General features: G+C 47.4%; 3 protein-coding genes across 3 annotated transcripts in view; 2 read left to right on the forward strand and 1 right to left on the reverse strand.

Annotated features, from left to right (window-relative positions):
• On the forward strand, nucleotides 1-9959 carry LOC128771870 (retinoic acid receptor beta-like). Its single transcript, XM_053887693.1, has 8 exons — nucleotides 1-711; nucleotides 4602-4756; nucleotides 5190-5331; nucleotides 6752-6918; nucleotides 6986-7162; nucleotides 7243-7447; nucleotides 7515-7673; nucleotides 8267-9959. The coding sequence occupies exons 1-8, from the start codon at nucleotides 375-377 to the stop codon at nucleotides 8413-8415; spliced, it is 1491 nt and encodes a 496-aa protein (XP_053743668.1). The 5' UTR covers nucleotides 1-374; the 3' UTR covers nucleotides 8416-9959.
• On the reverse strand, nucleotides 9192-18245 carry nek10 (NIMA-related kinase 10). Its single transcript, XM_053887694.1, is given in 32 exon segments — nucleotides 9192-10399; nucleotides 10495-10550; nucleotides 10625-10668; nucleotides 10742-10844; nucleotides 10908-11018; nucleotides 11074-11245; nucleotides 11310-11355; nucleotides 11490-11658; nucleotides 11762-11954; nucleotides 12311-12381; nucleotides 12445-12574; nucleotides 12634-12709; nucleotides 12768-12870; nucleotides 12939-13060; nucleotides 13115-13160; nucleotides 13226-13363; nucleotides 13455-13583; nucleotides 13918-14020; nucleotides 14103-14167; nucleotides 14320-14391; nucleotides 14450-14511; nucleotides 14647-15032; nucleotides 15101-15187; nucleotides 15243-15322; nucleotides 15719-15786; nucleotides 15851-15971; nucleotides 16032-16212; nucleotides 16267-16328; nucleotides 16400-16454; nucleotides 16523-16582; nucleotides 16637-16809; nucleotides 17697-18245. Coding segments are annotated over 32 exon segments (3384 nt in total). The 5' UTR covers nucleotides 17706-18245; the 3' UTR covers nucleotides 9192-10308.
• The window catches only part of septin7b (septin 7b), an 11957-nt gene continuing 5553 nt past the window's right edge, over nucleotides 18207-24610 (forward strand). The window contains exons 1-4 of the mRNA XM_053843861.1: nucleotides 18207-18210; nucleotides 20628-20710; nucleotides 20813-20915; nucleotides 24138-24244. Coding sequence (XP_053699836.1) covers nucleotides 18207-18210; nucleotides 20628-20710; nucleotides 20813-20915; nucleotides 24138-24244 — 297 coding nt within the window. The remainder of the gene's footprint in view (nucleotides 18211-20627; nucleotides 20711-20812; nucleotides 20916-24137; nucleotides 24245-24610) is intronic.

The raw sequence follows: 24610 nt of genomic DNA on the forward strand, positions 1-24610 counted from the left end.
CCCATGTTGTTTGTTTATCAAACCAGCGTCAGACAAATCCACAAACAGAGCTGGTTACAGAGCTCAATTCCAGTGAGGTATTTCAAAATACAGAGGGAAATAGTCGGTCAGAACCGCTGTGGAGGTTCTGGTGACGTCAGCGGGATCACGGGAAGTTCAGTGCAGGTTCATCCAGAGTTCACTCGCATACATTTGGTCAGAACATCGCTCTGCCTCCGTCTAGTAGCTCGTGTGCGGACAGTCGTCCGTGAAAACGCGACAAAACGGAATAGTAAACTTGGATTTAAGCCTTAAAATCGTCCGAGAGAGCTCCGTTGAAAGCGGTGACCCACCAGGCGGACGATGCACGGGGGACTCCAGAACCGCCCCTCTGGATGTTAAGCTCGCGAAGCACCACAGCAGGCTGGCAGTCCGAGACCGAGCGGCCCGAGGGAACCCACTCCAGATGCGGGCACATCTTCCGGCGGACGTCGCTGAAACCGAACCGCACCATCATGTTTGACTACATGGAAATGGCAGCGTTTGGCTCCGGAGATACTTTGGACTTGTACATATCGAGCCCAGCCTACAGCGCGCTGCACGACCAAGACCAGTACCTGGACCAGTACCCGTGCCAGTATCCGGACCTGTACCAGGACCAGTTCCAGGAAGCGGAGCAGGATTTGGCAGCCTACTTCCCGGAGCTGGTGGAGAGTCATCGCTGCTCACAGTGTAGGTGGAACACTATTTTGCAGAAATATCGATATGAAAACAAACTCCGAGCTGCCTCTACTAACGTTCCTTATCGCACATTTCATTACCCTGATCCACATCTTAGTGAAAACATCCGTCTGAAACCACGTTTACACTCAAAACTCATTCATAAAAATACAAACATGGCGCATCACCGATTGTTATTAACACAAATCGCCATTTTGTTATGACTGCCGCCAAAACGCCAGTTGATAAAAGTTAACACGTTGACGTCAAAATGCTTTATAAAGTGCAATAGGAAGTTATTTTCTCTATTATTCTCTTCGTTCCCCATTTGATGACGCTTTCCTGAACTAGTGGTTTTGTTTTAGCATCAGTCAAGTTGTTGAACGTTGGAATGAAAAAGCGTGAGATGTTGTGTTTTATTTGTTTGTTAAATGCATTAACAATATGTTAAAAATACACCATTGAGTTATTGTTAATATCCTTGTCTTTAACAATGAATTACTGACAGAACCATAATCCTCATGTAGCATTGTTTCTTTTGACGCCAAAGCAAGTGTCTCAGCAAAGCTAGTCATACTAAAAGTAACATGCATCAAGAAAAAGGAAAATGCAAATAATAAAATAGATAAGGTCATAAACTAAGCAACTAAATATTTTCCAGTTGTAGTGTTACACAACAGACCAAACAAAAATCAGAAACGGTGGGTATGTGTGATGACTACAGCATGTATGTGTTTCAGCTGACATTTCTTTGTTTACACTTGAAGGGTTCAAGTTTTCAGGCTGCGCTCATCCACTGAGGATTGAAAGTAATCGAGAACAAGATCAACCAAAACTAGATTGTAACAGAGATGTGGGTGTAAAGTGCATCAGAAACGTGGAAGTGTGTGTGTTCGAGAGCGAGCGTGTGTGGTGGCCGTCTGTGTTTGGGACAGACCAGCTCCGGTCAGCGAAGGGTCACTGTGGGTTCACTGAAGGGTCACTAGCTCAGAAAGGGGCTTGAAGGAATTGGCCTTCCAAAATCCTGAAATCAAGAGCTTTTTCATTTTCACGTCAAGAGAAGAGATGTTCAGTTGGTGCACTGAAGTCTGAAGAGCGTCATGTTTCATTCCACAATTGCTTTGACTTGACTTAGTGAAGTGACCATCACTAAAGGGATAGTTTTTTTGTGTCGCTGTCGGAATCTTGATTATAAATGCAATTTAATTTTAAATATCGTAGACCGATTCAGTGGTCGGTTAAGTTACAGCTCAGTAGCATATTTACATATTTGAATACGTCTGCTACATGAGTTCTCCATCAGCTTACATGAAACAAAAGCTACAAACATCTGCAAGCCAATTGAGTCAAGGTTATTGTCATTAAAATATGGACGGTCCGTATCAATTTGATTGACGTCCGTATCAATGGTGTGCATCAGCTGAGCTTATCTGTAATTGACAACAAATCAATTAATATTTAAACAATCAGAAGCTTGTTCTGCTCAATTATGGCTTTCTAGGAAACTCTTCTGGAATGTTCCATGTGCCCGACACAATGAGTGGGTGTCCGGGCTCCACTCTACGGTGGATGAGGCGAAAATGTAATCACAATAAAGGTTCAATTCTTTTATCAGCTGGAGATTGTTCATAAAGTTTTTTTTTTTTTTTTAGAGAGACTGACCTCAAAATACAAATTATAAATAAAACAATGAAACAAAAACAGTGTTGTTGAAAATGTGCTCTCCATTTGACACTTTTCAGAACAAACTTCACGGCTGTAAATGTGTGTAATTCCTGAGTGACTTTATTTCTAGTTGGAGTAGAAATAGGCCAGAAATGAACCCAAAAAACAAAGGACAGGAAGTGGACCCTGATATCGAAACAAAGCCATGTTTGTCCACAGTCCGGTTTTTTTACTTCTATGAATAACTACGTTTCAACAGCATGCAAACACACCCTGGGGAACAATGCATGAAAAAGTCCCACGGCTGACTAACCTGACAGCGACAGGTTCAAGGTGACGGCGGCTATTTGCCTTTTCATCATCAGCAAAGCCGACCGTTTGAATTCAGTTTCTTATTTTTTTTCTGTCTTTCTGTGTTTCATGAGCGAAATATAATTCAAGGAGTGTTTTACTGAGAGTGTCTGGGAATTTCTCTTCGGAGAAGCAAGTATTTGGTGAAATGAAAGTAGTTTTCCGCCTTGTCATGCACTTTAATGCATCATGAAGAGCACATTCTTCATCTACACACATCTACCTTTCAAATAGTCAAACTCTCGGCCCACCACGTCCGCCGTGCCGTCCTTCCGCGATCTCTATTAAATTAATGACCACAATACATCAAATAGCGGCGGCTAAATTGGAGGGCGAGCTCCCGTCCCTCCCCCGGCCGGATCACTTAGCCAAGCATTTACACTTTCCCTCCCTCCCTCATCCGTCAGCGGGACTTGTGCCCGACTCCTGCATTGTTTGGTGTTGGGAGTGAGCGCTCGAGCGGGTTTGAAGGGGGTGTCCTGGTTTGACCCGCCAGATTCAGGTTCAACCAGAGGCCACCGGTTCAAGGGGATGCCGATGAGATATTTTCCTGCTCTTTATTTGAGGAGGATTTGAGCGTGATCAGAGGGTCGGAGGGGAGTCTGAACCCCCAAAGACCCAAACTAATCTGCTCTCTTAAGCCCTGGACGCTCTCCATGGGTCTAAGCCCAGAGAGACAAAAGACGGCCAAAACATGATGAATGTGGTGTCCTGCTATTCATCCAAGCTCCGAAATGTCGTTCAAAGTTGCTGCTAAATAAAGAACATGATGGTTTATTTGTCAAGGCTCATACTTTCACCTTAACCAGGGGCTGCAGGGTTGTGCTAATGCTAATGGATAACGCTACACTTCTCTCCTTTGGTGTTTGGTAACGAAATGTTCGATGATGTTGATGAAGCCGAGTCATCTGACACATCTGCACATGGAAGCGGTGCGACGTGGTGGCAGCAGCCGCGGTTGTTGTGTGGTGGAGAAGAGCTGTTAGCCTCGCTAGCATTGTTTTTGAAACGAACAAAGTCAGGGTTTTTAGCAGCGTCGGGTGAGTTTGTTTTACTCTATACGCAGTCAAGTGTGTTGTATAGCAGGACTGCAATGACCCTTTTTCCGGTACTTCCTCCTTCTGCGTCGGCTTCAGCGTATTTTCCTATTATCCCTGCCTTCATCTGTAATAGCTTTCTGTGCGATTCGTCATCATAGCTTTTGTAAAGTCAGTGTTCTGGTGAGACATTATAAATAAATATAATAAAACTATGTCTGAATATCATTTAAAAAAACTTCAAAGAAGATATACGAGAAGTGTGAATGAAAGTATCAAGACAACAGGTGCTTTCATGAACAGTGTTTGCTGCAGCATCACTTTCTTTGTCATTGTTTCTTTTCAAGAACTTCTCCATAGTTGGTATCTATCACAGATTTGCAGCTGCCAAGTCAATTCAGTGACTCACTGCTGCCACCATATGTGGCAAACTCAGCCACTTCAGCCAAACTTCTGGCGGCTCTCTTGGTGGCACTCACAGTCCAACCATGGGCCCCGGCCCTATGGTAAAAAATCACTGGTCTAGAGACAACAAGCCTTGTTTTGGGTGGTGGTTCTGGTTTTGCAGTGGTCAGTAGCTAACCTATGTGCTTCAGAAATACAGTGAAGTTTGATCGACTGGTGAAGATTATTTGGGGTGAACTACACAGTATGAGGAGGGTCTAAGTGTTCTGAGATGATTTTAGTGACTTTAGCTGTCGTCTTGTGTGTTGTTTCTTGCGTGAAGCGGCCAAGGATTAAGCCCTGAAACAAGAGCAAAAAACAGATTAGAATGTAGTTTGTGTGGTGAATAATCTGATGATCACAAAGACTTCTGAGTCAATAACTCGTGCTTTGTCTTGTTTGCAGCTGTGGAGAGTCAAAGTTCAAACTCAAGCTCGGATGATTTGTTCGCCAGCGCGCCCTCCCCGCCACCGCCGCCTCGCACCTACAAGCCGTGCTTCGTCTGTCAGGACAAGTCCTCGGGCTACCACTATGGAGTCAGTGCCTGCGAGGGGTGCAAGGTAACAACAGAGGAACTGATGCGAGTTTTACTTCTTCACTCGAACTGAAATTTAAACCTCGTCATTCCAACTTGATTCATTCGAATGTACAAAAGTGAAGCCTCTGGACTGGATGAGTGGCAAAGTATGTCAGATGGAAACATTGACTCATCGTCTCAGGAGCCAGGGTGTGACGTGACGGTGTGAAAACAGGGCAGAAAAGCCCTAATTCCAGCTCCGAATGAGTCAGTCTCTCCATCTGAATATTTCATATGAAACCTCAGATCCAGAGCGTAAAGTCAGAGGCGTGGCAGGCGTCGTGGTTAAACAGGCAAAAGTGAGCTGGTACCTTTGTGAAATCATCCACATGTAATCCCACCGTGATCGTGTTTTGACTGCCTTTCATTGGGCGCTGTGGAAGGTTGTGGTTTGACGAGAGCTGGTCGGTTGGCAGGGCTTCTTCCGCCGCAGCGTGCAGAAGAACATGGTGTACACGTGCCACCGAGACAGAAACTGCATCATCAACAAGATCACCAGGAACCGCTGTCAGTCCTGTCGGCTGCAGAAGTGCTTCGCCGTGGGAATGTCGAAGGAATGTAAGTCAAGAGTTTCAAAAACAACCCTGGGAAGATGCTTGCCTACCTGCTTCTGTCTGGACAAACACCACTCATACTGAACCAAAAACAGTTATTCATTCATGCTTTCATTGTGCTTCAAGACTTTTCTCTCCCACTTGACCCGCCCCCTATAGAAATCCCGGCCAATCAGAAGAGCGGCAACGCTGTGTTGCCAGGAACTGCATTTGCTGACAGTTCTGTAACAGCTCTGATGTCATAACTGACGTGCCGTGGTGTTGTGGCACACCTGAGCACCGAGTCATGGGTCGGGTCCCGGTGTGTTCTGGAGTTCTCCTGATGGTTTTATGAATGGGGAATGAGGAACACGTCTGTGAGATCCATCAGCCATTGGTGAGGAAACCCAGCTCCCTCATTACCCAGAAGACCAGTGACCCAGATAACAGGAGCTCCGCGGCCGTAGGCGGACCAGCGGTAGGATCAGCCCACCACATGTCTGCAGCGCTCACACTCGTGCAGCGGTTACATAAGAGCATCACATGTTGCAGACAGGCGCGGACCATGTAACTGATTGTTGGCTGCCGCCGTCGCTGCGCAACATGATCTCACTCCAGTGTTTACACTGGGACAGGCTGGATGTAGGGCAGCGTGGGGGAGGAGGGCCGTCTGCCGCCCGCAGGGTTGCGTAATGGAGCCGCACATGTACGAGCAGCCGGAGGAGAGTCAGTGGGACGGCGAGAAACGTGTTGACACCGTTCATCAAGCGCTTATGAAATACTAACCTGCTTAGGGAGGACGCATGTCCACATTCCACCTCCACACTCCAGGTTTCCTGAGTCACCACCTGAAACAGAAACTTTTCTGGGAAGTTATGTACAGCTCATCTGGGTTTACTCCTGTGGAGCCTGCTACACTGGCCTCTGTTGAGTCAAGACAAAGACACTACTTGAAGTGAAACTCACTGTTCGAGATGGCTGTTGAGCTGTTTTACAAAGACCAGGGACCGTGACCTCGCGACCCCTGACTGATCTGTTGAGCAGCAATGAACACAGGAACGACAGGAGTGACTCAAACTCAAATACTTTGTTTCGTCAACTTCCATATTTGTGCTCCTCAAATTATTTTGTTCTAACCCTAACCCTATCTGCGATGACACGTCACGATCAATTATTATAGACGCCAGCAGAGGGAGCTCTATAAGCTTATGGTTCTTCTTTAACTTGTAACTCTAAGCTAACAATGACGTTGTAGAATATTTGATGGTAAAGTAGCATGTAGATGACGCCGGGTCAGTTGTTGCTCACCACAACAGTGTGAGAATCATAGTGGAGGAGACTCACTCACCTGATGGGTGAGTGAGGTCGGCCGTCCAACATGAGTGTGGCGCGGTGTGAAGTGCACTCACTTCTTGATGGGATGGTCTTTGCTCTGACGTCACCAGCGGTAAGAAATGACCGGAACAAGCGGAAGGGAAAGAAGGAGGAGGTGAAGATGACCGTCATGGAGACATACGAGCTGAGCGCTGAGCTCGGCCTGATCGTGGAGAAGATCTGCCGAGCCCACCGGGAGACCTTCCCCTCGCTGTGCCAGCTGGGGAAGTACACCACGGTGAGTGGACAGGCGCCAGGGAGGAACTTCCGGTCGCCTCCTGTTGAACCATTTCGTGCCCTCGCAGAACTCCAGCTCCGACCACCGGGTCCAACTGGACCTCGGCTTGTGGGACAAGTTCAGCGAACTGGCCACCAAGTGCATCATCAAGGTGGTGGAGTTCGCCAAGCGGGTGCCAGGATTCACAGGACTGACCATCCCGGACCAGATCACACTGCTCAAAGCTGCCTGTCTGGACATCTTGGTAGGTTTGGGACAGACCCAGTTAGATCCATGAAATCTACCAGACTCTCTGCGTCTAAGGTCTGCACTCGTCTCTCGTAGATTCTGAGGATCTGCACTCGCTACACTCCCGACAAGGACACCATGACCTTCTCCGATGGCCTGACCTTGACCCGCACGCAGATCCACAACGCTGGGTTCGGCCCGCTGACCGACCAGGTCTTCACCTTCGCTGGACAGCTGCTGCCGTTGGAGATGGACGAGACGGAGTCCGGCCTCCTCAGCGCCATCTGCCTGGTGAATGGAGGTAAGTAGCCTCACACTTCACCCGCGTCCTCAGAGGAGGCTCAGTCCAAGCCTCTGCTTCCGAACAGATCGCCAGGACCTGAAGGAACCATCCAAGGTGGAGGTCCTGCAGGAGCCGCTGCTGGAGGCGCTGAAGATCTACTCCAGGAAGAGACGGCCCAGCATGCCGCTCATGTTCCCCAAGGTCCTGATGAAGATCACAGACCTGCGCAGCATCAGCGCCAAAGGTTTGTTTCTCTACCAATAGCCTGAGCTGAACGCATCGCCTTTGATCGGCTTCTCTGTTGAGTTTGCACACTTTAGTTATGGTAATTCATCTATAATCATTTCATTCTTTAAGCAGAAATACCTTTGACTGCTTCATGTCAGTGAATTCAACTTCTAAATGCAAAAAAAATATCACATTAAATTCATTGTTTGACACTAAAAATGTACGAATATTTTTACGATAAGTAAAATGTATTAATGTGTCAAATAAATTTCAAATGCATTAATCAATTGGAATAAATATTGTGTTAAAAATGTAATGCATCTAAAAAGTATTTATTGATAAAAGTAAAGCTAATGTAATTACAAAATGTAGAATGGATTTTCTTAAGTACACCACTTTAAACTCCATTCCAAAATCAAAAAGAATAATTAGTAAAGCACTTACAGTCACATGTCTTGAATATTTGTTGTTTGTTTAGCACCTTGTGAATTACTTGAACGATGTTGATGATAAAGCTTGGATTCCTGTTGACGTTTTCATCCCCAGCTGACTTGTAGGTCGTAGGTTCAGTTTGCCCTCTTGGCCTGAGATGTTCTTCTCTCCTGGCAGGAGCCGAGCGCGTGGTGACGCTGAAGATGGAGATCCCTGGCTCCATGCCTCCGCTGATCGAGGAGATGCTGGAGGATCTTCACAACCTGGAGCAGGACCAGAAGAAGAAGGAGCCCACCCAAGACGCAGAGACTCCTCTTTGTCAGTGATGAAGACGTAGGTCAGAGCGTGTCATACCTCAACTTTTTGCTGCCAGGACTCTGAAGAGCCAACAGAATGTCATTTTGGGCTTTAAGACTTTGTCTGTATTTATGTGCGCACCATACCTCAGTCAGGAGAAGTGGCCTCCCGGCATGAGGAGGTTTCTCCTTCTGCATCCTGCTGTTGCCATGGAAACATCCAGACTCAAGTTTGTACTGCATCGACTCGACAACATTAGTAATCAACCCTGAAATCAATCTATTTTATTGTAGTTTTGAGTCATGCTCAATTTTCAACGTCGTCATGGGAACGAATGTTTTGATCTTAACTCCGCCTCCTGACGTCACCTCCTGCTTCACATCAGCACTTTACATTGAGAATTCCTTTGAAACACTCACCGAATTCCAACTGTCCACAGCACCGTATTGTTTTTTGGCTGAGTGATCTGAATTCAGTGAAAACAAATCTCTTGTATCATTAATAACACCAAAACTACTAGATCAAAGATATAAAATGTTATCTCTTGAAAGTATATTGACACACTCAAACGTCTTATTAAATGGAATCACTAGGTTTAAATGGAATGGATGGACAAAAATATTGAACAACGAATGTAATAAATAAATCATTACTGGGAATGAAATATGAATAAAAAATAGTCATACAGACTCACATTATGAATAATAAAATCATATCTTATCTTATCATATCTTAAATAATCTTTAAATAAGCAGAAATACATATACATACATTAATAATAGTAAATCTTTATAAGATAGTTAAATATTTCTAAAATTTGTAAATTAGTCATGTGACACATTTCTGTCATTCTTAGAGCATGAATGAAATAAAAATATATTTTTTATTTCACACTCTAAATCACTAAAATAAATATAAATCACTGCAAATATTTCTATTAATAAAAGAGGACTGGGATAATGTTCAAAATAATTTGGGGTATATTAAAATGAGAAATTCCCGCCACATTATTCACTTAAAAAAGATAAATAAATTGCATCAGAACAAGACTCCCATGCTTGTAGCTTTAAACAAGCTACAGTACAATGCCTTTCCAAATTTCAAATAATAGTCTGTACACGATTTGTGGAACATTTTGGTGAATAAATAACCACATTAAAATAGTTCAAATACTTTTTTCACTTTGAGATTAAACAGAAACAAAACTAAGTGTGGGTGTCAGTGGTCATAATGTTATGGCTCGCTGCTTTAAGGGCTTGATGAATGCTTGTTACTTCACCCTCCAGTTTCCCCGCTGGTCCACTCCATCTGTGCTTCTTTACTTTTGCTCTCCACTGGGATCTCACTCACCGAAGAAGCAGATTGACTTTTGTACAATAAAAACGTGTAAATATCAATGTCTCACTCCTGATGTAAAAGTTTGCAGATTGAAACCTTTGATTGCGAGTCTCTCTGTGTGGATGAAGAATAACTCAGCATGTACATACATGTTTTTCTGAAGCTTATGATACGATACTTTTTTTTTTTACTCTCAACATGATTGTTACGTCGCTTTTGGAAAATAAATGAAGTCTGGTGACTGGTTTTTGCCTCTGTTCTGGCTCCGGCTGACACCTAGTGGCCGATATGTGTATTGCACTGACATTTCATGCTCCGTTAAAAGATGCATCGTAATGTGAAAATTAAGAAATACGACTAGACTTCTTATTCGTTGTTTATTTCTCTTTAGTATTTTTTGTCGTGGCATGAATGTATTTATTTTCACAACAATGGGAACTCGGGAACTGACCAACCTCTGGAAGATGGGCGAGCAGAGGAGGTCAGAGGTCACCAGGTGAGCTCCTGCACCGTAACACACCCATAGTTTATTCACGACAAGATCAAGACAAGCTCGTCACACTGTGTCCGAACAAGCGCAAGATTCAGGCGCTTGAAAACGGTCGGCCCTCATCCCTGATGGGGTTTCTTCTCTCTGCAGGACTGGAAGTGAACGCATTGGCAGAACAGAGACACCTAGTGGTGAGTTGGTAGAAGACACACTGAAGAACTTGACACGTGAAGACCCCTGGTGGACCTGGTGTTGTGGACTCTTATCTGATCGTGCTTACCTGGCGTGTGACCCCCTGTAGTACCCGTTCTCCTCCAGCAGCTCCTCCATGATACCCTGAGGCATCAAATCACCCAGGTGAGCCGTCCTCAGGACTCAAACCAGCAACCTTTGTTCTGACGCACACTGACCTTCATCTGGTTGTAGGTGACTCCGTCTCTGAGGTTCATGGCATCTGTCGGGGAGCACAGACGACCCAGGTGGTCATAATGTTTCGGCTAGTCGTTCCCACTGGCGCAGTGACGTACCTCGATCATTCCCGCGTGGTTCCCTGTGGAAGTGGTGGACCAGAGACCACCAGTCCGGACTGTGACTCCCCGACTCCAGCAGCTCCGAGGACCCCTGCACCAGCTGGGGAGACAGACGCAGGTCCTGCGATCTGGGCAGACCAGCTAAGCAGCGGTGATGACCAACCTTGCTCATCTGCACCTTCAGGTCTCCGGGGTCGCTCCCCGACTGGAAAAGCGACTTCTTGAATCGCTCCACTGCGCGTCGCCTGTCGTCGAGCTCAGGTGCCGGCGGCAGCTGTGGGTCCACAACCAGTGAGGAGGACCAGAACCTGGCAGAGAGGCGGCGGTACCTGGGTGATGAAGAGCAGCTTGTGCAGCTGCAGCAGCAGCCGGGAGACGGGGTCGTCCACCTGACGCAGCTTCTTCTGGGACACGCTGATCCCCGCCGACGCTGAGGAGCCACAGCTCCGGCTCAGAGAGACACCTGGTGTCGGCCTGGTCCTCGCAGGGGAGCGGCCCTCGCTGGGACACACCAGAGGTTGAGCTGCTTCAAATTCAACCGTCAGTTCGGTCCCATCTCACCGACCGAGTCGAGTTCTGGACCGGCAGCACGCAGGCAGTCGGCTTCACGCCTGAGGTGCAAATGAAATTGACTGTGACAACAGCGTCATCGGGCGGTGTGTTTGAGTAACTGCATCCATCCAGAACCCAGAAAATACGTTTCCATCATCAACAAACTTAATGTCTCAAGCCCTGTAAAACTTACCTGAACCCGCAGCCGCGTCGCTGGTGTGACTTGTGGTTGGTAGTTCGACATCCTCGTCTGAGACAAAAGAGCTCATTAATCCGATCCGTCCGATTTTTAAGAAGCTCTTCTCACCGCTGTTCAAACGTCTGTCGGGGGGAAACGGCGAGTGGATTTCTGAGCGTGATTCCTGAAAGACGCGAGTCCATGTGAGCTGCAGCCGAGAGTTGCTCACACAACCCCATCCCCCCTCCCCCCCGATGCTGCCGTGTGAGACGTGAAACCTGACTCACACGGTGGCTCTGACTCCTGAACCTGTGACTCTCCAGGAAGTACTTGTGCGCCCGCTTCCTGTCCCTGTCCGCTCTCTTCTCCAGACTGTTGTGGGACGCGACCACAGCGTCCATCAGCTTCAGCACCAGGTCGGATATCCGCGAGCTGACGGCCACGATGTCGGGGCGCTGCTCCGCATCAGGGGTCAAACACCTGAAACAGATGAGTCGCAGCGTCACGTCAGCAAGTGAGTGAAATCTGACTTCGATCTACAGACCATGACATCACAGAGCAAAATTATCACAAAAATATTTGAAATAAAGAGAAATAAAGAAAGAAGAGAAATAAAGATATTCAAGTATTTAGACTTTTTTGTGTAAAAATGGTTTTAAAAATAACCAGAAAATAAAGAATAAATGTCACTTAATCATTTAAAAATCTAAATGTAAATAAATATAAGAATACATAGTATAAAAAATAAAATAAAATGCAGGAATTTTGAACTATAAAGGGGAAGGGAAGACTTGATATAAGATGAGATAAGAAAACGCTCCATGTTCAGTACATACCATGTGACCATGTCTGCCACCCTGTGGGAGAAGGAGCCGTCCTGGATTGGATCATAGCTGGCCTCAACGATCTGTGGAGGAGGACGTGTGAGCGTGTCTTCATATGTGTGTGTGTGTGTGTGAGTGTGTGTCACCTTGCTGGCCAGCAGCAGCATGTTGCTGCTGTGAAACGGTGGCTGTAAAGTGGCCATCTGATAGAGAACACAGCCCAGAGCCCAGACGTCAGCCTTCTCCCCGTACGGCTCGTTCTTCACCACCTCTGGACTGACACACACATCAATGCTTGCCTGCGGGTGCGAGCCGCTGCCGTGCGGTCCCCTCACCAGGAGTAGAGAATGGTTCCCACCACCGACATCAGCTGGCAGGTCTCCTGCTTCTGCTTGGCCAGGCCAAAGTCGGCTGCGGAGACGCGGGGTTAGTCGCCACGCCGGCGTTTAACCAGGCAGCTGGGACTCACTGATGGTGACTCGGTCTCCCTCTCGCAGCATGATGTTGTTGGGCGTCATGTCGCGGTGGACGATCCGCTTCTCTCTGTGCAGGTAGCGCAGAGCGGCACACAACTGAGGAGACCACAACGTCAGACACCTCTGCCAGCCTCGAATCTTCACCGCACCTCTGACTTCAGCACCTGAATGAAGACGGTCCAGATCCTGTCTTCAGAGAAGCGCTGCTGCTTCTCCTTCAGAGAGCCCAGATGCTCAGCGAGAGACGTTCCTTCGATCAGCTCCATCACGATGTACAGCCTCTCGCCTGAAACGGTCCGAGTCACGGCCAGTCTTTCTCGCCTGTCTCACACCTGCTCACCTTCCACAAACGTCTTGTAGTACTTCACAATGTTCGGGTGAGTCATCTAGAGAGAGGGAGCGGAGAGTGGCGTTGCGGCTCTGGAAGAAAGAATTTAGGGCAAACTGTTGCCTGTTCTTTGATGATGGCGAGCTCAGAGATGATCTTCTCCACGCTGCCGTCCCTGGACTTCTTGTCTTTCCCAAACACAGGGTTGTGAAGGTTGACTTCTTTGAGAGCCAGGAGGTTCTGGCAGCTCTGTTTCTGGACCTGTAGAAGGTGTTCGCTGGAAGTGAAGCCACTCCTCACCAGATCCAAAAGCATGAGACAAAAATGAGAGGTAGAAGACGGAAACAGAAACCTTGAAGACACTCCCGAAGGCCCCGGTGCCCAGATGGTCCAGGACCGAGTAGCCGTTGATGACTCTCATGGCTGGGCGGTTCTGATCCAGAGTCTCAATGCTCCCTCTCAGGACCTCCAACTCATCCTCCTGAATTGAATGGACAGTTACAATGTTGCTCACCCCTCCTCCCACCCTCATGTCCTCTTCATGAACCTCACTGCTTGTCTTCCTCATCTCCTTTGTCTCTCCTTTCCTAAACTTTGCCTTGACCACTCCGGTCCTATGAAGTGTCTCAGCTGCTCTGACATCACAGTCGTCTCCATCCCGCCTGCACTCTCTTCTTCACCTCCTTCATCTCCATCCATTGCTCTGACTGACAATGTTACGCTCAACTGCAGCACAAGCGTTTGTGGTCATAATGTTATGGCTTATGGCTGCAGACTGGCCAGTCATCTCTTCTGGCACTGGGGTCTGATCTTACCGTGCAGAGCGAGAGTCTGGTCTGCAGCCCCTCGTAGGCCGCCAGGTCACGCACGTAATGTCCAACATCAATAAACAACTGCAAGACGTCCGTGGGAAAGAGTCTGGGTGGAGCAGAGGTCACATAGCAGCGTCAACACTTGACATTTAAACCAACCGGTCGTGATGATATTTCGGGACAAGGACCTCTTAAAGTGATGTCGGTTCCTCTCAAGGCTGAAAAGGAAGCGCAGAGCCCGCAACGCATAGCACTGTGGACAAGGAGAAGCTTGGATCGAATCTGAACTTGGACGGAGTATGGAGGAGTGGAGCGCTGTGCTGCCACCCAGTGGACAGTGAGTGACATTACAGCCTGGCGAAGCCTGCACTAGTGTTAGAAGGTTTGAAAAGAGGTGGTCCTCACCTGAAGGGATGGGAGGTCTACTCCTGATGGGTGAGGCAAAATCAGCCGTGCAATGATGTGGATTCCGTTCTCCTACAAGCACAGGCGGCGTGAAGGCGGCGGCGCTCCTGGTGTGAGAGCGACGGCTCACCTGCACGATGTGAAGCGCGGAGGTGTCGTCCAGGCTGAGCTCGGTGAGGGCAGCGCAGCAGGCTAGTTTAGGAAGCACATGAAAGTTGACTGCATTTCTGAGGGAGATGACTCAACAGACACACCGCTGAGAAGATCGGAACGTGCAAAAATAGCCGCAGATTCCATCACTGTGTTCCATCAGGTGTTTCTGCTGACCTGACTGCAGCGCACTGAGGTCGTTGACCTCTTGCTCTGGGCTGACGGCTTCCTGGAGCAGCTCCTCCTGGATCGGACGTGCTGCTCTGCGGATGGATGATGCAGGAGAGATCCTTCATCTTCCTCTCTGGGAGGTCTGGAGAGCGAGGTCAGGGTGTCACCTGCCGAGCAGCCGCAGGAGCAGCAGCACGCCCCCCCAGCTGCGGATCTCCCTCCTGGTGTCGGCATCCTCGCAGAGCTGGACCAGGATCCAGGTCACGCTCCACAGCAAGCGGTGGTCCTGAAGGTGCAGCAGGCTCAGCAGCACCGGCAGACCCTCTGACGCTTGGAGCTGACCTCTGACCTCCGGCACTGGAGACAGAACCCTCAGCAGCTCCGCACTCATCCTGCAGCAGACCAACTTCTGCTCAGATCTGACGCTTATCAGCAGCCGCTCTGGAGAGGAGAGCCCGACCTCTTGGACTGCAGGTCGTACTCCTGCAGGATCACCAGAAGCTTCTCCTCCACCTGCAGCGCCCCAATCTGCCTCCTGCACTCTGGACTGGACAGAAAACGTGAGAGGTTCCAGAGAGTTCCTGAGGAAGCTGTGGCCTCACCTCTCAGCCAGAGCGGTGAGAGCCAGCAGAGCTCCCCGCAGCAGGCTGCCGTCCATGGCCGACAGGAGCTTCACCAGGCTCTGCAGGAGGTGTCAGACATGGGCTTTAGCTTCACTGCTGACACATGGACACGATCACACCTAAACCCATGAGCCAGACCAGGTCAGACTGAGATCTGACAGCTAACTTACCATCTACAAAGTAAATCATGCTTTTCTCTTTACACATTTTAAATTATTATTATTTTAGTTGTGGTTTATCAGATGATACCTGAGGTTTTGCCCCTTAAAAGTTTTAAAATATTGCATAAATATATAATAATAAATAAAATAATCAAATCATAAAAGGATAGTCTTAAATAATACATATATTATTCAAAAACATAAGCTAGTCATAATGATGTCCTTACTCACAGTGTCATTTATTCATTTAAAAATATAGGATTTTGTTTGCATGGTGTGGCCCTTCTCTCTTACCATGTGCGCTCCGCTCTCCACGACCCGGAGTCGCTGCTTCTCTGCTCCACACAGCTTCTGAAGCATGTCTGCGGTGAAAGAGTGAGCTCACTGTCCAGCATGACTAACACAAGCCTCACCGACGGGACCCACAGGTGATGGTCACCAGCTGCTGACCAGCCAAGGCCTGTTCACCGCAGGACGTGTAGGTGGAGGTCAGTGAGTCCAGGTGCTGCGCTAGGGAAGCCACGCCCTCCAGCCGGCAGAAGAGTTTCTAGGATCAGCAGCCGGGCTTGTAACCTGGCTCCAGCGCCTCTGCAACATTCGCTCTCACCTGGAGGTTCTGGTCTCGGATCAGAAGTCGGAGACAGACCAGGACCCGGAGGAGCGATTCTGGTGGAGCTTGATGGATCCAGTGGCTGCAGAGCCGCTTCTTCACCAGAGAAGTGAGGAGGTCTGAGAAGAGCTGGTGCTGGCGGTGGCTGCTGAAGCATCTCTGCTCTCGGAAGGTGACGCTGGAAATGTGAGAACTGTGAAGCGGCTGAGGGAGCTGCTTTCACGAGGCTCACCTGAACTTCTCCAGCTCAGAGGCTTCAGCGCTCGGGTCACTGGAGAGAGTCGCCGCCGCCACCTGGGACAGAGTCTGCCATCACACCCTGAGGGAGGAAACCTGAGACGCTGTGGTGGAATGTCATGGCTCACCTCAGGTCTGCTTTTATTTAGCAGCGCCAGAAGCCTCCTGAGATCACAGGTCCCCCTGAACACAGCGGCATATGTGAACGTTTCACTCCCAGAGGTCAGTCAAACCACCAAAAATGGACATACGTCACTTCTGTCGCGCTTCTCTGCGCCGGTCTCGTCCTCCTCGCGCTTGACATTTTAAAACTGTAAACAACGGTCAGTTTACTTCCTAAACTACGCTTCAAGGAAACTTCTTACCACTCGAGTGACGTCACCAATAAGCAGAAGTTGTATGTTTTCGATGGGTCCTTGAGCGTCGGTCGGACGGCGCGAACAGCGACACGACGGGTTGCTATGGAAACCGACGCCATAATGTAGGTCATTGACTGCCGTTGTTCGAGTCTGGAGACCTCCACCCACCACCCCGAAAACTAAAAAACGTGAGAAAACACCACAAAAAAATAGAGGATTCAATATTTATTCGACAGCCTAGTACTTGCTCGCACAGGGGGCGTTTCCCAGTTATAGTATCAATATATTATATATTATTAAAAAAAAAATGAAAAAAAATAAAATATATATATATATATATATATATATATATATATATATATATATATATATATATATATATATATATATATATGTATATATATATATATATATTATATATAATTTGTCAACAAATCAAAGGAGTGGAAACTGCACACAATTTGAGGTGGTGTCAGCCACCGAGACGCTGACCCCTCCATTCGTGTGGCCCCAATTTCCAATGGAAATTTACAGCCAATATTTCTTTGAAAGTTAGTCACAATCCTATGTTAGGATTGAGCGATTTGTGCTTTGTAGATTGATCAATAAATCGATTCACTGTATTGAGCACACGCAGGGAGATTGCAGCAGTGGACAACACAAACAAGAGCCAGGAGCAAAATTCTCGTAAAAACAGATTCAAGTTTATGTTACTTAATTCATGCCTCTGTCTCCCACAGTGTGTCAATGCAAGAGAGTAAAATTAGACGGCCAGTCTTTGCTTTCTATTTTTATCCGTGGTAATAGGAGGCTGGTGACACTGGCCCCAATACCACCGCGAAGTCCTGGCATGTTTTGTTGCTTTGTGTGTGAGCACAACTGAAGCACTGAGGAGAAGCTCCTGATGTGGCACGTCGGCAGAACTTTGGACAACAGACAGTCATAGAATAACAGTTCTTTAAAATGTAAATGATTCTATATAAACACTACACCACACATGAACACAACAAAGGAATTTATATATATATATATATATATATATATATATATATATGCAAAATGCTACCTGACACATGGAGGATCAGCTCCGAAGGTCAGTTCACTGACTTTCATCTAAGAACCACCATCTTTTCTTGCGGTCCTTACTTTAATGTGAATGTGTTCTCTTTATTCTGTGAGCAGTGAAGACATCAAAGCTGCTGGAGATGGATAAAAGTGAGAAATAGATTTACACCATAGATTAGACTAGATAACAAAGAGAGCGATTGCATTGTTTCGTAAAAAAAACACATTTGAAAACCATAGCTCTTCAAACTTAACTCAAATTTAAAATAAAACATCCAATAAAGTAGTATCCGGGATATTTTTTATCGCGAGAACACAAGAGAAAGAAAGCCCATGTTTTCTTGAGCGTTGTCACAGTTGAGATTCACGTTGTAGTTACGCAGTTTTTTCTACGTATGTTTGCAAAGCACAGGAGGCGTTCCGCGCCTCGACGTGCGTAACTCACGCAACTAGTCGGGGAATGTCGGCTCGTGAATGATCGGATACCGAGGCGGCAGGGATCGTCAACGCTATGGGTAAGACTTGAGCGCCGAGCCTCGGTGTGTTGGAAATACCGCGCTTTAACGGCCGCTGTTGCTATATATCTCCGTGGTGTCTTTACACTGTTGCTTTGACGCTATAAAGCGTTAGCAGTTGTCGGAGCAACCAACGCCCAGTCGACCGCCTCCACTTGGACGCTAGTTAGCTGTTAGCCGCCTCTGTGCTAACAGCGGCGCAACCTAACGGGAGTGTCATTTCCTGTCGTTAGCTTCTGCAAACTAACTTTCCCTTTGTGTTGATAACATTGAATTGTGGTGCGAGTCGGCCCGTGTTACATTAAGAAGCGCTCTATTCGCCTCAGAATCGTGTCTGAAACGCTTGACTTGTAGCTTGTGTGAGATTAGTCTGGTCGCGGTAAAAGCTCTTGTTCGGCTGGAACGGATTTTGATTCAACATAACCTTTATTTTGTGTCGAATCGAATACACGTGAGTGACTACTGGTAAACTAAAAACAATGGAGTCGTTTGTTGCTGTAACGCCAAATCTGCAGCGGCGATGGCTTTTGTGTGTGCAGAAGGAAAGTATGTGACATCAATGCAAACTGCTGCCATAAATATAAAGTAGCGCAAGTTTGTGATGGATTCAAAAGCTTGTTTAGGCAATCGACACCAGACTACGACCATGTGTTACTCCTGGGAATAAGGCACCAGGCTGCCATCTAATCTGGATTACCGTGGATCTAGTCAGAGTTCATGTTTTGACTTTTTAATTTGCTGGCCTGAGACCGCGACCTATAAAACCCATGCTTTATACCAGAGACTTGGTTCCATTCGTCGCAACGTTCAGGTTATTCATTACACTTTTATAACCCCGATGGGACACCGCCGAGCCGAGGCTGCACTTGAAGTTGCCAGGTGTTAAAGGTGATTAAGAGTCTTTTCCTGAAGTTGAGCCAGAATTAAAATGTGTGTATTAACGCTTCATCTGCCGCCACGTTGACCTCAACACTCTGGTTGTTACCTCCTGAGGTCAAACGTGGAGCAGCGTTCAAACCTTCACACGTTTTTATTAGGGCCTAAATGGACAGACCTGGACGTTAAGGAAGCTCATCTCAAGGTTTATTTCAGAAAAAAAGAGGAGGTTTGGCGGCGCTGATCGATGAAGTTCAAAGCCCAGAGCAGGAAAATATCTGCTGTAAGAGCCAGAAAAGAAAACAAAGGGAGGAAAATGACAGGCTGAATTGTAAGAAAATGGAATCAGAGAACAAAATGATAAAGTTTCTGTGGGGAAAAAAAGTGGTGCGTCCTCAAGCATAAGCATTGGGAACAAAAGAAGAACTTGTCCAGAAGCCAACGCAGGAGTGAAGGACATCTATTCAGTGGCAGCTGTCATGGAAGCAGCACTTCAGGCCCACTGGTTTATCCCCAATGGAAAATGAACAGGAATGAGCAGTAATGACTGGAGGTTACACGTTCAGACACCTGCAGAGAGTCCCCCAAAATACAACAGCGTTTCAAGATCCACTCATATTCTCAAGTGTATGTACTGAAAATCAAAATAGACTTCAACAAATAATCCATAAGTACCATTGACAAGATAAGTATCATAACGTTCTGTTTAGCGTGAATGTTTGGGACATAACATTTTCCTGGACGTGGGTTTCCTGGTACTGACTGACTAGCCTCCAGCTACATGGGAACTTTTAATGATATTTCCTGTTGGCTACTTTAAACCCTGTCGGCTGCTTCAGCCTGATAATCAATGATTGAATGACTCTGCCTCACTTCCTGGAGGTAGAAAAGATCCTGGTTCAGTTGTTTGATTTCACTATCATTTTTAAATCAACGTGTTTCGCTGCATTGATAAACACAAGATTTTGTGCTGTCTCCTGCTCAGTAGCTTCTCACACTTACCTGGTCCTGTAAACCCTAGTTGAAACCCAAATATTTATTTGTTTTGTTAGACCTTAAACAGTTGTTAAAGGTTAAGGCTTCAAATGAAACTGTTGTCTCTGTTCCTCTAGATTAACCCTCTTGCACTAAATTGAGAGCAGCCTCTGACCACTTCCTGTAGCAACTGTTCTTCTCTCTAGTCACAAAAAGTGATGCATTTTTCAAAGCGATATTTCTTGAGTCCTCCTCTCTGGAATGGAGAAGCAGTTGCAGCACTTCATTTGCATGGCCTTGGTAGTAATCAGGCATTTGAGATCTGTGGAGTCACAGCATCGCTCGGGTGCCTGGTGTCATGCTGCTGAGTGACAGGCATGAGTTTCATCATCCGCTGCCAGACAATGAAAGAAAACGTCCTGTCGTTCCTGGCTTTGCTGGCAGGAGAAGCGAGTGTAGTGGAAAATTCAGTTCAACACCGCGGTGAAGATCTAAAATAGCTCCCCTGCTGGTTTCACCGTTCTGAAACTGATTCTGGAGTTGTGCTTTGTCAGGTGGCCATTGAGTGACTCTCTCTTTTGTCTTTCTTTTGTTCCCTCTCTGGTGCTACATCTCTTCCACCGCTGCGGCGTCGATCTGCTCAACAGCTGTAAGTATGGAATCATCCATGTGTGTCAATAGCTGCTCACGCTGCACGCAACACTTCACTGTTTGATCCTTTTCATTGAGGTGTTTGCCTTTTTTTTTACAGCAGCAAAAGAATCTGGAAGGATATGTCGGCTTCGCAAGCCTCCCCAACCAAGTGTACAGGAAGTCCGTCAAGAGGGGCTTTGAGTTCACCCTGATGGTCGTGGGTAAGAGCACAAGCTGCTGAGGCCTCACTTTGCCCTTGTTTCATTTCAATTGCTGCTTTGTCTTCACTGCTGGTGGCATTTAAATGATGGCCGTCGTTGTTTGTCTTTGAAAGAGCGAGATTGTGTCTGCGTGTGCGCGTCTGCGGCCATGTTTGTCCACACTGGACTGGCCTTGTGTTCCCAGTCCCAGAGTTGCTGTTATTTTTCATCATCCAACGTTGCTCCAAGCTGTGGCCCAGGCCTGCGGGAACATTTGGGCTCCATCTGATTGAGTGGCAAAATGAAATGCTCCTAAAAGGGTTGGATGTGGTGGTTGACGTCGGGCCAAGATCCTCCCGGGCTGATTAGTGGCGTTCGGGGAGAAAATGTTTCCTCAGGTCAAAGCCATTTCCTGTCGAGGGACCAACAGAATTTGAAGCGGCATGCGTCTAAGAATAGAACGTTTCCCAGAGCGCTCCCACCGGGTCCCTGTGAGGACATCGATGAAATGTTCTGCAAACTTTCTAAGCATGTGAAACTGCCAGTGCCAGCTCTTGGGCAGCACCATGGAGATGGAGCACAGCAGCTGATGGTGGATCTGAAAAGTTCACTTCTGCTGCTGGTGAGCGATGCTGGTTTTCATGGAGCTGCTCTCCATCTGAGGCTTGTAGTGCTCCTTTAATCCCTTCATCGCCTACAGGTTTTAGCAAATTCTTTTTCAGAAATGCTCATTTCCCTTTGTAGTCCTCTGGAATCATACATGTAATGGCCCGGAGGTTTCGCTGAACACGAACACGACCCTGACTCTGGATTGTGGACCTTATCTCAAAGACTTATTTACACAGCCATTTCTGTTCCAAATGTCACCCAAATCTATTCTGCAGTGCTGTCATGAAGTGGAGCTACTGGCGGGTTTGAAAAACCTCCAGCAATAATATTCATAAATAAACATGGCTGAGGATTTTCGTCGTCTGAAGTGAAGTATTCTTGATTTTCATAGTTTCTCATGGACCTTATGAACTTGCTCGCCAGCGTATTTCAAAGAATGTCTGTGTTGGCTAATGCTGCTAACTTCACGTTCTCTTGACACACAAAGATCCAACCCACCGCAAACTGGTTACCACATTGGTTGGAGCATGTGTTGTCAGCTGACTCAGAGATGATGTTACATGTTCCTCAGTCAGCTGCAAACACAATAAACCAATATTGGTGCTTAGCTGACCTCTCTTGCTTGCTGGAATGACACTTTGTATATCAGTACATTTGACACCTGACGCAGCCGCTTGTGGGAAGTGTTCTCCCTCTGTGCTGGTCAGTTATTATTCCAAGGATAATTGGGGTGAAATGCATCACGGCCTTTGGTGTCCAAGCATCAGCTGAACACCCAGAAAACTGCTTCTGAGAACCTCAGGGAAGCATGTTTACATCGACAAAGAGAGCCGTTGAGATCATGTTAGCCAGGAGAAGCTTCATTGGCCTTCAGCCATCAAGTGAGAGACCTGCCCCGAGTGTGTGGAATCTCTCTCGGTCTTCACACTACAAACTTGAGCTTCGTGCAATTTCTTTGTTTCCAACTTTTGTTTCCAACATGTTGAGTCGGCCACTGTCAGAATGAGCCGCCATGATGTACGAGTGCCGTCATAATTTACACTCTGAAGCAGCTATTTTTAGAGCCACACAGCCGGTAACTCCCATATGAAACTCTTTCCCTCCACAACTTGCCGCGCTCAGTGGCATTGGATGAAGCCAAACGTTGATGTAGGCGGCCCGGGCTGTGGTGAGCCCACATGTCCCTGCTGTGAAGTGCGTCAGCAAAACTCGGTGAGGCGCGGGATTGAGGCCGAGAGAAAAAGGAGGCGGGCGCGACCGGTATGAACGGCAGGCGCTGGCACGGCTCCCCGAGCTTCATGAGTCACGCATTTCACAGACCAACCTGTTGGGGTGGCAGAGCTGCTGCTGTACTCAAGTGTGCGATGGTGAAATGCAGCCCGCGGCGCTGTGGGAGTAGCAGCTTGTTAGATATTGACTTGTGGCCGTCAGCCAGCGCACGCAGGGCCAGTGGTCATTTCCACTAACGATCCTTTTCACTGGACGGCTGGAAACACGAGCAGCAACTGAGCTGCAGGATCCACCCGGGACACACACACACACATACACACACAGAGCCATTGTGTCTTTTGCTTCGTTTGCCTAGTTACCGACAACTTAATCGGATTAATGTTTTGGGTAAATGTCAGCCCTGTCACTCCACCTTCACTTTGTCTGAGGACGCGCTGACAAAACACTATCCTCAGAGCGACCTCATGTGTTCGTGGGGATCTTTTGCCGGTCCCCACAGGTCCAAACCTCAATTTGAGAATGAAGACTTCAAAATAAGTGGGTCGTCATAATTGGGTTTCAGTTTTGGTCCTGGTTCAGGTGAGCCATGTGTTTTGGAGGGTTAAGTTAAGGGTGAGAGGCTGGGGAAAGGGTGATGGCAATGAGAACCTCACAATGTCCCCACAAGGATAGCAATACAAACGTGTGTGCGCATGCACGCACTTCACTGCCTCTGATCAGGTTGTTTGTTTTGCTCTCGATGGAGGTGATCGTGGCTGTGTGATTCGATAAGTTTGAGTTGCAGGACTTCGTCCAACCTCCTGCTGCCGATTGAAAATTCAGTCACAGGGAGAGTTGGACCTGGTCCCAGCTGACCAAGTGAATGGGTCACGGGTCTTTTCTTCAGGCTTGAAATGAATTTCAATTCACCGATTTAACATTGGCCCTCTGTGTTGACAAACAGTTGTGAATATGACGAAGTGCTGTCGCATGATGCTCTTTGGAGAGTAAAGAAGGCTTCAGCTATGGATGTGCCCGTAAATAGCTTTGAGGGGTTTGTCTCTGCAGACAACACGTCCCATTCGTGTTAGGCTCCTTCTCCTTTTTAAAGTTCTGGACCAGAATCCAGGCCTGTAGGCTTCACTTTGACTTTCTGTTGATGCTCATTGCTTGTCTCCCTGGTTGTTCTACTTCTGTGTGCATTTGGCGAGGAATTCACTCTAAATGTCTATGAAGCAAAGCAGCCCTGCAGCGGTGGTGGTGCTACTCTGTCTGCAGATCAGGAAACAAGTCTAATCTTATTGATCACTGCTTTATTTATCTAGTCCAAACACAAAGAGAGCTTTTTCCTGACTTGGCTGTCCTGGTTTCTGGGTAGAGGTCGAATGAACTGGCGATTCTGATTCTTTCTCTCTGTTCCTCCAGGCGAGTCGGGTTTGGGCAAATCCACGTTGATCAACTCTCTGTTCCTGACAGACCTGTATTCACCAGAGTATCCCGGACCTTCACATCGAATCAAAAAGACTGTACAGGTACCATTCACTTGGGAGAGAAATGATCACTGGGAACCGTTTCATCTCAAACCATGGCTTGCATGCCCAAGTGGATTTGGCCTCCGAGCCGATGACGCTGGTCATTTGTCTGTGGTTTAAAGGTTCAATAATGCTGTGATGCGTCAGTGTCACCTGGGTGGTCCTCCATAAGAGGCCCCACTTCAGCAGCTGCTTTAATTCTGCTCTGATGAAGGCGGGACGTTGGTTGGGTGAAGGACACGGTGGGATCTGGACCATGAACAAACCCTGATGGGTCTGAAGTCACTGGCTCCACATGAAGCCAGCAGCAGGCTGAACTCTAAAGCCAACAGTCTCAGGGTGGTGGGTAGGTGTCAGGGCTCCCAG

Source organism: Synchiropus splendidus, chromosome 15 (genome assembly GCF_027744825.2).
Source record: "Synchiropus splendidus isolate RoL2022-P1 chromosome 15, RoL_Sspl_1.0, whole genome shotgun sequence".
NCBI lineage: Eukaryota > Metazoa > Chordata > Actinopteri > Syngnathiformes > Callionymidae > Synchiropus > Synchiropus splendidus.

Coding starts and splice junctions, on each gene's coding strand:
- LOC128771870 (XM_053887693.1), top strand. CDS start 375: ATGTTAAGCTCGCGAAGCACCACAGCAGGCTGGCAGTCCGAGACCGAG. Junction 712..4,601: donor GAGTCATCGCTGCTCACAGT/GTAGGTGGAACA, acceptor TCTTGTTTGCAG/CTGTGGAGAGTCAAAGTTCA. Junction 7,674..8,266: donor GCGCAGCATCAGCGCCAAAG/GTTTGTTTCTCT, acceptor CTCTCCTGGCAG/GAGCCGAGCGCGTGGTGACG.